General features: G+C 32.5%; 1 protein-coding gene across 3 annotated transcripts; it reads right to left on the bottom strand.

The window, feature by feature from the left end:
- Positions 1–3,627: 3,627 nt before the first annotated feature.
- On the bottom strand, positions 3,628–6,045 carry LOC141698111 (uncharacterized). 3 transcript variants are annotated; one of them, XR_012564949.1, is made up of 9 exons: positions 5,853–6,045; positions 5,487–5,766; positions 5,080–5,201; positions 4,875–4,956; positions 4,693–4,794; positions 4,461–4,615; positions 4,278–4,385; positions 3,988–4,188; positions 3,629–3,896 (listed from the first exon to the last, which is right to left on the bottom strand). XR_012564949.1 is itself a non-coding variant. In XM_074502722.1 (9 exons), exons 3-7 carry the CDS (start codon positions 5,168–5,170, stop codon positions 4,334–4,336), a joined length of 489 nt encoding a protein of 162 aa, XP_074358823.1. In that variant the 5' UTR covers positions 5,171–5,201; positions 5,487–5,766; positions 5,853–6,045; the 3' UTR covers positions 3,630–3,896; positions 3,988–4,188; positions 4,278–4,333. The 3 variants fall into 3 exon arrangements, 1 of the variants encoding a protein (XP_074358823.1); XM_074502722.1 differs by having other exon boundaries at positions 3,630–3,896; positions 4,693–4,801; XR_012564948.1 differs by having other exon boundaries at positions 3,628–3,896; positions 4,875–5,201.
- Positions 6,046–12,642: the final 6,597 nt, after the last annotated feature.

Here is a 12,642-nt window from a genome sequence, read left to right as displayed (position 1 = left end):
AAAGGAGCTGGGGAAAGAACATGGCCTCTTCACAGAATTCTGAATGAAGGCTACTCTACCTTGATTAGAGTCTACTCAGCCATACAGAAGGATTCTGGCTTTACCAGGACTGCCAAGACTGAGATTCTCAATAAGATTGCCAACATAAGGAAAACTTGGAGGGAGCCAAATGCCTTGCCTAGAACTTTACTCATTCAAGAAAGAGGAATTACAATTCACAAATCACCTCATTGGTTGATGGAGTTCAGAGACAACAAAGGAGTCAGAAGATTTTTCAGAATTGAAGATCAGCTAAAGATTGCCAGTAATGAAACTCTCAAGGATATGCAATCTAAGTTAGATATCAACGAAGAAGATGAAGCTGAATTCTACAGACAACTTCAACTTCAAATAGAGGAGAATGACAGGAGGCTAGGAAAGAAAACCAGGGATCAAAGGAAAAGAAAGTAATTTGCTCAGGCTAAAGGAGCACCCTTGGAAACAATGTAATTCTTCAATTCCATCTCAGCATATATATTTTTGTAGCACTTTTGAATTTCTACTTTGTTACAGTTTATATATTTGTTAAGTGTTTTGTTATCATCAAGCTAAACCCAAATTTATGCCTACAGTTCTAGTAGACATAAATAGGGGGAGATTGTTAGGAATATGTGTATTAGTTTGATAATAAGTTAAGCAAAACACTTAAGTAGAAATCTAGTATTTGTAGCCTCAACGGATAAGACCATCTTGGCTATCCGTTGAAGGAGTAGCTTTACTTAGCAATAAGTTTAGTATTGTAGCACATTTCACTCTCTGGTATCAAGCTGTAATTCTTAGATGTTGTTAGGAAATAATCAGTCATGTTGACTACTAATGGATGTACAAATAGGAGGGCTAATTGTAAATATTTCATGCCTTGTAATTTTGTATAAGTGAAGAAGTGTCAACGGATATTGAAGACCTTCAACGGATAAGAAACAATGCTTCAACGGATAATATCCATCAACGGATAAATGCTTCAACGGATAATATCCATCAACGGATAAATGCTTCAACGGATAATATCCATCAACGGATAAGTCGGATAAAGACTTCAACTGATAATGCATCAACGGATAAAGCTTCAACGGATAAAACCTCAACGGATAAGGCATCAATGGATGAAAGCTTCAACGGATGCTTAGTTCATTAGCAGTTGATAGTGACAATTCACAAGCTGACAGAGGCACATGGATTGACAGAGACATACTGGAATGTGGAAACCTCTAGGAGGAATCAAGAAAATGCAGCATTTCCATTCTGATGCAAACAAGGAAGTATTCAAAGATTTACAGATTACTCTAGATTGCATTGGATAGAGAAATGAAGAAGAAACATGTGAAGAATCTTTTTAATTGTATTTTACAGTTTGTCTTCACTTGTAAACTTGGTGATATATAAACCAAGTAGCAACTAGTAATTAGATATGAATTTTCCTTGAGCTGTTTAGAAATATCAAAAGAGAAAATCATCTAGTTTGTACTAGGAAGCAGCTGTGATTTAATTCTTTGAATCACAGATTTTCTGAAATAACACATCTCTGGTGGAACAACAAATCCACCAGAAAAGTTTTTTTAAAGTTCTTTGTGTTCATTACATTTGTGTTTGAATATATATCTGTCTGCATCAGCTTCAAGCAATTCACACACATTTGATCACTCAAACACTTAGCCTTAGAAACTGCTCAAAACTTGAAAAAGTTTTGAGATTTACATTCAACCCCCCTTCTGTAAATCTCATTATTAGTCCACTGGGAATAACAGGTAGATAGAAGTATGTGTTGAATAGAATTCCATGAGTAAATTATTGATAGATGCTTATGATATGTGAGCAGAAGAGGCAAGACGTAGGAAAGGGAAACAGATAGTTGAAGAGTAAGACGCTTGTGATTGGAAACGAGTGCAGTGTAGTAAGCTAATATCAGGAAAGTGTTCTGAACTTTCTCGAGATATTGTAGTATTTGATAGTCAGATTGATATTGCAAGTGCTTTGAAGCACTGAAACCTAAACTTTGATTCCAGTTATTGTTCTTGAGCCATAAACCTTATTCTTTCTAGACCATTGATTGTTGTATACCTAAACACAAATCTCAAGTATACGATATTACTCCACAAATACATGTAAACAAAATCCCAAACACTGAACTGAATTACTTGTACATTCAATCCTTGTATCCTATGCTTTGAAAGCCTAAATCTTTGAAACCCTGAAATGTTGATTCCTTTGTTATCAAATTCTTTCATTACCCAGCATCCAAGCTTTTAAATTGCCTTATTGATCCTTACAAGGATTGAAACCCTTTCATTGTTAAACATTTATTGTTGTTAATAATTTCGGTTATTGTTTATTATTGCATATTCTGTTATTATGTTAGAATTGGATTGGTTTTTATAAAATTGTGGACCAGATTCGTGGTCAGACCATATAATGGTCAAGTTAGGCCAATGTGTGCCTTGGATCCAGTAGTTAGAGCAATGTTGTATGCCTTGCTCGGGGTTAGTGCGTGACTGATCAGCAGCCTAACCTTGGTTTTTAAATTAAAAGTATAATATCCAATTCTAAATCATAATCCATTGTTCACTTGATATCATAATCATATTCACCTGATGATCATTATTCTCAGTTTTATCATTGTGACTTGCTGAGCTAGTTAGCTCATTTGTGCGATGTTGTTTATATTCTTTCCAGTTAAAAATGAACCAGTTGGTAGCAAGGATCCCCAGTCCAGCGCGAGAGCTAGGGGTTCAGGTTGAGAAAGCTGAGCTAGTAGGCTTCTTTTGGGATAATTTAAGTTTGTAAAAGTTTGTAATAATGTTTAATACTTAGTTTGAGTTTGAAATAGTTGGGATTTGAACGGTTTGTAATATATTAGTGTGTTTGGCTTGTGTGCATACTTTAACCTATTGCGGTCCGTGGTGGTTGGTAAGTAGGGTCACTGCATATATTATTATTATCTTTATTATTGTTATAAGCAGGTTATAATTAAGGTGTGTGTGTGGACCCCAAACTTCTGACCCGGGTTTGGAGGGCGCCACAAAGATCTCTCCGGAAAGACAACTTTAACCCTGTTTAACAAGAAGGTTGAACGCCTGATTGGAGTGCCTATAGAGAAACTCGTGGCCGAAATTGGGAAGGTACACTTCACCACCTCATACCTCATACATCTTACTTAAAAACACCCAACAGAAAACTAAACAAATCACACTACACCAGGATAACCTCACTCCGGAGATACCTCCGGTATTTAATAACTTGATCGGGAAAAAATGCCTCTTTGAAGTGAAGATAACCAGCAAAAATACCCCTGAACATGAGTACTACACTGTCTCCAAGCTCTCTTAAATCCAGGAAACTAATGTCACTCCTGCTGGCACTCACTACACGTTAGCTCAACCTGAAGCCACATCAAGCAATGTCAACCTCCAAAGGAAGAAGAAACAAAGAATCGCCTAGGCTTGCCTTCTTCCAATCAGATGCTTCATTGGTCAAGACCAATAACTTGCTTGCTTTATTTTGTTTGCATTTTCAACTTCGGACAAAATTTAAGCACTGAAAAACTGTTGCTCTCTTAATTAATACTAGTAGGGGTGCCCGCGGTGCTGGGCGTTCAAAGATTTTTAATTAATACAAAAATTAACATAATCAATAAATTGTTTAGTCACAATTAAATCCTTGAATTTAAAGTTTTACAGTCTGGGCCTTTCAGTAATATAGAAATGTGGAAAACATCATGTATACATTTGTGGCCCATTACACCAAAGCATGCAGTTGGATAATTTCCTTCATGCCTCGTCCTTCAAATCAAAATGTCAAATTGATTCTGAATCTACATTAAGTTGGGACATGCCATCAAGGTGATAAGTTGATGTTGAAGTCTGTAAAAAATACCAAAAAGAAAGATGGATTTAAAAAAAATGTTATATTTTTATTTACTAACTTTGTATATTCAGAAGATGTGAAGCATACCTCTGTGTTGTCTTTGGCTTTGAGCTCTTCTTTGCTTGTTTCCTTAGCATTTTGAATATGTCCGAACCCCAAGCAGATGCTATTAGGTGTGTAACTTGACCCTTTGCTCAACATGTTATCTTTGTTGATAGTAATCTGAACTATTATTTCTTTTGATTGAAGGTTTTTCAATTCCAGTGGGAAAGTTGATTTAGTTCTTTGCTACAATGAAGATAAGTAATGTTGTGATTATTGAGCAGACCTATTGCAATATTTACGAATGTGCTGTAGTTTTTTTATAGTTGGAATACCTGGTCGTAAATTTCCTGTGCTCTTTTCCCGATTATAGCTCCGACTTGTCTGTCCTTCAGAATTCCATACCGCCGGTGCTATCAGCTGCAACAATTGACACTCTAAACCTGTGACATATAATAATGTTATTGATGTAGCGTCATGGGTCGAAGCTGTCTTTGCAGTTGACTAAAATCGTCTACCTTTTTTCCGGATGTGGAATAATCCGTTTACAGAGTTTGCAGATGTAGTTTCTAGTTTCGTGTACAACCTCGTTCTTGCAATTGGTGCACAGTCTGAAGAACCAGGCGGCTTTGTCGTCAACGTACTTAATGACAACATGTGAAATTACTTCAAGCTGCATAATAAAATAAAACTACGTTAATGGCAATTAGTTATTCGTTTCAAATTAACATATTGACATCAACATAGAACCTCCATTGACTGTGGTTGTAGCTGTTTGATTTGGGCGATGTCGAGCTGCTTGATTTGTTTCTGCTTTATCCCCGTTGTTATTTCCTGTGAAAAAATTGGATCCTGCAATCTGCTTGTAAATTGTATGGTTTTTAGGCACAGTTTCCTTTCATTTACTTTAGCAACTGTTATGAAAGAATTACCTTTTTCTAATTTTTTTCATGCTATGGTGTTTATGGTTCAAGTAGAAATGCGTTGCAGCTACATGGGACAAATCAACTTCATCTTCAACCAGTTGAATTGGTTGTGGTTAGTATTCACCAAAGCAGTTTAAAGTGCATCTTAAAAGCTAACATATAATGATGCATTCATAATATAACTGTTGCATATAACATTTGAACTTCAAACCTTTCCAAAGACCAATCTTTGCAGAGGCAAATATAACTATTACTGGTTCATCCAAAGTTTTCTGAAGTTCTTCAAACAATTTCTTGGCCATGTTGTCCCAGAAAGTTACATTGATATGCGACCTTTCATGAAAAAATAATTGGTTATTTTATGCGATTTGAATAGTCCATAGGAAAAATATGGTAACTGCTAGTTTTAGGATAGCTTTGTAGCCTCCCATCAGTGATTTGAAACTTCAACTGTGTTTGTTGTTGCTGTAATCGGTTAACAACCTGTGACAGCTTTATTGATGATCGATTACAAATGATTCCAACAACATCTAGTAGCCAAAAAAAGAAGATAGATGTTCATTTCAAACAAACCAAGGACTGTTAAAGAAGAAATTATATAATGAAGAAATGAATTACCTGTCAAGTATGTATTCACATTAGCTAATCCCCGTAAATCAGCATGGTCATAGAAATCAAATGTGTCATCTGGTAATTTCGAATCTTTCTCATCCAAAAGCTTAACCTTGGTGTCTTCTCCGAAAATTAGTCTGTATTCATTGAAGACGGTTCTGAACTTTTCATCTTCTTTGTATTTTTCCACATCAAAATATGTTATACTGCATGTAGTTCCCAAAGCAAGCTTATCCTGCAACTGGTCATTGCATTTGGTTGGTACAAATGCTTGGATCTTCGTTTCCTGTAAGATTATTAAGTTCTTTTCTTAGAAATAAAAACAGCGTAAGTGTTCAAATTTTTTGCTTTGTTAGAAAATATGTTCTTCACCTGTTTGTCTATGAGTAGCAGATTGAAGTTGCTGAAAGGTTGCCCTTATTTTGTACTGCCTCTCCAGGAATGAACAACTTTAACTTTGATCTTCCTGTCTCTTCTACTTTCGTTTATAGAAGCCAAATCATCGAATCTATTAGTATTGGTTGACATTTTGTTAGTATTTGTGGAAGCTGGTTGTGTTTTAGGAACTTAGTGCTTTAATGGATGACAGAAGTTGACAGATGAGTGTTAGAAGTTATGAGGTGATATGCCATATTGGAATAAATATATCAGTTGTATTAGCTGACCTAACCACACCTTGAATTTATTATTGTTCTTGTCCTTGGTAAATCAGCTCAATATTCTTAGTTATAATACTTAACTGCAAACCAGATTTTACTATATAGCGAATAGTACTCATTATATTACAAATTATCATAAGTTTCCTAAAAGGGCACAAAATGTACTGAGTAACAAAGTATTGCATTTAATTTGGAAGCATCAAAAAGTACGCAATAGTGCTGAATCTTCCCACAGCTGCTTGCACCTTGTAATATAACATCAGGGCTACAATCAAAAATTTCAAGTAAGAAAGTAGAATAAAAATCATGGGCCATATACTTTATGTTTCAACCTCTATCACCTTCTCAATTTTGATGTTTTTGAAAAGTTTTGGAGGTGCTTTTTCTTGTTGGTCAAATGGCAAGGTCTCTGAAGTCTTTCTTGCTCTTGTTATCTTGGTTGTAGATTTTGCCGTTTGGGGAGTTTTCCCAGCAGTAGTAGGGGAGCCAATTTTCTGAAAGTAAAATGTTTTCTTTTTAAAGGTTTAGAATACTGCAGGATTTAAAAAATTTGCCATGTAGTGGGACTAAATTGAAATAGAACATTACGTCTAAAATTGACATGTCCGTTTCTTCATTTTCCTTTTCTTTCCCAGGTGAGTGATTTGCTGTAATTTCTGTTACACTAATAACTTCCACAGCTTCATACACAACGGACATGTTCTTGATGTTCTCCTCATTCAGTAAGATTTTAATTGTGTAGTGTTTGTGCTGGAGCTGTTTTAATACCTCATGGAAGGGTTCTGCAGCTGGTTCCTATATTGTAACATGTAGGAAAATATAGATTTTATTAGGCTGAAATCTTAATTAGTCCTACTGAAATTGTTAACTTATAATTAAGAATACTTACTTCCAAGTATTCACCTTGAATGTCAAAAACCGAAATTTCAAGCAGCTTCCTAATCTCTGAGTCCGGAAAAACTATACCAACAGATGACTTACCATTAGAGCATATTGTAAAGACGCGGAACCTGTAATTTGCCAAAGCAGTTGTTAGTAAAATTTATAAATAAACAAACGTATTATGCCAAATCAAATAAGTTTCAAATTGATAAAATTGCTCATCATATACTGTTTCATAAATTTGCAAAGGTTTATGCAAGATCGGTACCGTTTGTCTGGATGTGGGATGACACAGTTGCATTTGCCACATTTGTAATCACCATCTACATTGTGTATTTGAACATCGCATCTTCCGCAACGTGCAAAGTACCATGAGGCTTTTTCATCAACCCTCTTCACTGTGATCTCAATTGTAACTTTTTTCTGCGTAATTTGAAACAAAAATTAGTAGGTTCACCTGTACAATCTTTCTGAGTAAAAGGTGTATTCAGTTTCAATAACCTTAATCCACTCAGTTCCTAGCTTGGTCAGTTGTCCAATTGTTATTATTTTAGGCTCATCAAACAACTTCTCTTCCTCATCACTGGATATATCTAGCTTGGTCTTCCTTTGAAACTGTTTCATTTATTTTGACAATGTAATAGTTGAATGAAAAAATATTTTTTATCATGCAGAAATCATTAGCAGAAGCATCTTACGTATTTCTCAACTCTGCGACGCAGAAATGTTCTGGATTGATATATACTCTTGTAGCCGGGTAGTTTGTCAAATTAATGGTACCTGTTTTTTTAGAGAAAAGATCAATTGATGGTGCACTATTACAAAAAGTCGATGTAATATCAGTAATAGCAAAAAGAACTTAAGGCCTGCAAGTACCATCATATAAGCTTATCTTAGCAGAAGCTATTATCATTACAACTATTTCGTCGCTCTTTTTTTCAAATTCCATTTCACAGGAATCTCCAAAATCGTTGAACAGAGTAACTGGGATTGTATATCTGCTTTGAAATGATGAAATGTTAAATAAAAAATTTATTATCTTAGTAGTTGTTAACAGTTTGCAGGTGTAGTGCCAAAATTTATATTACCTGCCATCCGTTAATTCAAACATGAATCTCCTAGTTTCAACATTGTTCTTTACCGTGCTGACTACAGACCTTGTGTTTTTCACAATACCCGTCACATTTAAACAAATTAGTGGTTCAACACATCATGTACACATTTGAAGTTAGTAATTAAGACTTGCCTGTATGTAGAAATTGTTATATATGAAGACATAATATGAATACAATGTAATAATATTTGGTTTTAGAACAACTGTTACCAATTAAGAAACGATTGTCCTTGGCTCCTTATGCAATTTCAGGATATGCGCAGAAATCAAATGCATATTTTTCCACTGGTAGACCATCTCCACTTGCCTTGACGCATTTGGTGTTTTCGTTGAAATAAATATGCTTAGACATTTTAACTGCACGGTATGTTTCATTGCCAGCATATTCCTTAACTTTGAAAGATGACAACTCATAAATTTCACCTTCCTCTAGATTTGTTGTTACATTGTCAAGGTACTTTGCGTTTATGAAAGCGTGAATTCTATTGTTTTGTTAATTTATGAGTAAATATTACTAAGGATTATGGTGTGACGACATATATGGATGTGTAAAATAAGCTAAATATTAGAGTTTTTTCAGGCATACATACTGAATCATCAAGAAATATGATATTGACTCCCCAGAATTGTTGCGTTTCTCTGTTAATACCTTTCCAAACTGCCTGCGCTCTTACTCTGCAAGTCCAGTCCGAACATGTTGTGTCAATATCCTCTAAGGCGGCGTACTTCTGTAAATCCATAATAAATAGATCTGCACATGGAAAAAATAATTAATAAGGTTACAATTTGCCTTCATAAATGTAAGCAGGAAGAGAAATAAATTTGCAGATCTTATGGGGTTAGAAAGTGTGTTACTTGTTGTGCAGTAGGAGTAAATGCAGTAATGAATATCTGGTTGTTTGAAGTGAATTAATAAGATGAATCTTGTATAAAGATTTAAGCAGTAAGGTTAGTACATAAAGTTTACAGTGGAAGGAAGCTAAGAATAAAAAGTACAACTTTAGTTCACTTGCATAAGGTGTAAACAGCTAGTCCTTTTATTGTTCACCGATTAATATTTTTGGGTTACTTAGTCGAACTGCGGTGACACCTGCAAAAACTGGAGTATATTAGACATTGCTGGTGGATATGTCTCTTTATCTTGAAAAAGGCGTAGTTGTTTTGTCAGAGTATAAGCTATGGGTTATATATTGTAGCAAGGATTTTTTATAAAATTGATGTAAGATGTAGCAATATGATATGGACTCCAGTTGGACAGTCCTTCTTGCTGCGTGAAGGTTTTAGGCGGGAAAGTTATTCAACTAAACTTATTGGTTAGAAATTTAAGATTTCAAGAATTACTATAATGTTACAGCAATTACCCCTTTTAATAATAAGGAAATTAAATGTCCGTAATAATGTGAGAAAGAAAATTGTGAAATTGTTAAATTTGCAATAAAAGATTAAGTTCTCTGTTGTTTTTTTTATATTTGTGTGACGTTGAATATCGAATTTTTGATATACTAACTATCGTTAATAAATTAAGATATATTTGGTATAGTTACAAAATTTGAAATATAATAAGTTTATTTTATGATGATTCCCTTATATATTTAGTCTATTAAATGGATTTGAAAAAATTGACTTTATGTTAATGAAGGAAAATTATAAGAAAAATTGATTTAAGAGTAATGTATAAATATTTACAATGACAGTGAATCTGATACATACATTATATATGCCGCACTTTATAGGTTTCATACATTTTACAATAATTCAACAAATGGGGACTTAATTCTTTTGACTTTATATTCTTGTTGTTACGTTAGTGTATTCCTAAATTTGACAACGATGAATGAACTGTTACGCGGACTTTTTCCCGTTATTTGGTTATTTACCTGGAAGTATATTACATGTACTTCTGAAGGTACATATGTTATTATTTTGGTCGTTAAGTAATTCAATAGAGAAAAATTATTTGTTTGTCAAACTGGTAGTTATTATTAATAATTAATTTTTTTTGAAGGAAAGGATAGTTTATGATAATAAAGCCAGTACATTAAGATAAAAGAAGATTGATGGTGAGTTCTATATTCATTTCTTTAATTTTCAACAAAATTAAAAAAATATAATGGAGAGACGACGTGTAATGATAGGGGATGATTTGTATCCTTTAAAAAAATGGTAAGAGTAATATTTTAAATTTTTGTGACACGAATAGAAGTTCCCTTTCTACAATGATACTTTTATCATATAGTATTTGTTCGTAAAGACTTTTATGAAAGTTTATTCGGTAATTTAGTTCTTCATATTTTATGAGGCCTTGGTTTATTTTTAATAGTTTATACAAATTTATCTTAATATATGACGTGATATTTCGTTCATTGATAAAATTTTACTTAAAATGATTTGGTAATATTGCTCTATAAAGCTTTAGGAAATGTTAATGAAAATATATTAAGTAAGTGAAAGTCATATTTTATAATTTGTAAACTTATATTAACAAAGGAGAATATTAAGGCTTAAAAGAAAATTAAGCTCGGTAACACACTAATAAGGCATGGCGATATCAAATCTAAGACGAATGTAAAAATTTTGGTAATTGCAGAAATTATTATTGGACTAATTTATAAGGAAATATTAAATCTTAATTTGCATGCCTTTATTAAGATTAGAGTTACTTATGTGTTCAGAAATTAGTAGCAAAATTTCCATTGTGTTTTTGTTTGTGGTAAATTACATTACAAATTTAATACGAACATATTAAGATTATTAAATATCTTCTATATCATAATGAACATATTTAAAAAAGGCAAAATTGTTGAAAGTTAGCCATATTTTTATTTAGGTGACAAATAGTTTTAATTTCATCAAGATTTAGTATAATGAAGCTGAATGATTTAATTGATATTAATTTCTTATAAAAAGGACAGGATGCAAAGGTCAATAGAATAACTATTCTTTTATTTTTTATTCTATATGTTGATATTTTTGGGATGAAAAATATCTTTTAAAAGTATAGATAACTCGAATAATGAGGAAAGGCCTGTAATGATAACTTGGAAATGTTATTCTATTTATTATTTTATATGTAAAAAATATATATGTACGTATTCATTTATTAAAAACTATAACGTCTTCGAATATAAAGGTAGGCATCCTAATGATAATTTTGAATTTATTTTAAAATGTTTCAGGAAATGAATTAACCAAATAAACAAAAAAAGAAGAAATAATTGTGACGGAATAAACAGTACTAACACATTGTTGCCGTTGTCAAACAGTACTAACACATTACCATGACAAACTGGTAATGATTTTGAACAACATTTTGGTATCCCTAACACATTTTGAGTATATTTGTGGAAATATTAAAATATATGTTTAATTATGAATCCAAAAACAAATAATTATATTCAAATACTCAATAATTATAGTTTTTCAGTTAGAAAAATAGAGGTAATATAAGTTAAGGCTCTTAGCTTTATTAATTCTGCATAAAAAAACATACGTGCAACTAAAGAAATGTGGATCCACAAAAGTACGAATATCTTCATAAAAGTCATTACATAAGTTGAAGATTGTGGTCTGCAAATAAACCTACGCGCAGGGGCGACCCAGGTTTCTTAATTCACCCGAGCTAAAAATTTAAACTAAGAAATGAAGATTTTAAATAAATAAAGGTTATTTTATTCTCATACCTTGAGATATAATTACTTTCAGTCATTTCATATTTTTATGATCAAATAGTTGGATTTTTAATCTTAAACACGTATATTTAATGTAAACTTTGTAATATTTCAGTTTTATTTATTTAACTAACGAACCCACCTATGCAGCTTTCATTTATTTAATTTAAACCAAATAAACCTGTTTCTTATTGATTGGTATTGAAAATAATAATCACACTATTAAAAGCCATTTTAAATCTAAAATGAAAGAGAAATATTTTATCAGGTGAAGGAAAATAATAAAATATTTTAATTATTTTTAGTATAATATTATATATTGTAAAACCAAAAATAACTTAAATAAAATTAACTACTATGTTATTACTATCAGAAAAAGAAAATTAATATTTAATAAAATTAATAAAAAAATTATTTTAAATTTGTAATCCTCAAAACTAAAGATACTTTTTTTATGTAGAGTATAAAATTTTGCAAATAAAATTAGTTAGGTGGAAGTTGAACTTAACAATTACCACATCTAGTGGTATTTTCTGCGTGAAACAGTTATTATTTTAATTAATAAGATGCATTGTTTCAGTTTTGAAGTTTCCAAAAATACTAAAATATCTGACCAGGTAACTTTCTTCTTAGTTGGGTGGGGGAATTCTATTAACCAGGGCTGAATCAAATTTTGCTGACCAGTTCAGTAGTAATATTTTAAGAAATAAAAAGTTCACCAGGGCTACAACCCACCCTAGCCCATATGCAGGTCCGCCCCTGCCTACGCGTACATATGGTACCACCATAGATTACAAGGCATACTGTCTAATGTAGAACTAAATGGAATGCAAGGCACT

The sequence above is a fragment of the Apium graveolens genome, chromosome 11, assembly GCF_009905375.1.
Source record: "Apium graveolens cultivar Ventura chromosome 11, ASM990537v1, whole genome shotgun sequence".
Taxonomy (NCBI): Eukaryota; Viridiplantae; Streptophyta; class Magnoliopsida; order Apiales; family Apiaceae; genus Apium; species Apium graveolens.
This window is presented reverse-complemented; position numbering and strand designations above follow the sequence as displayed.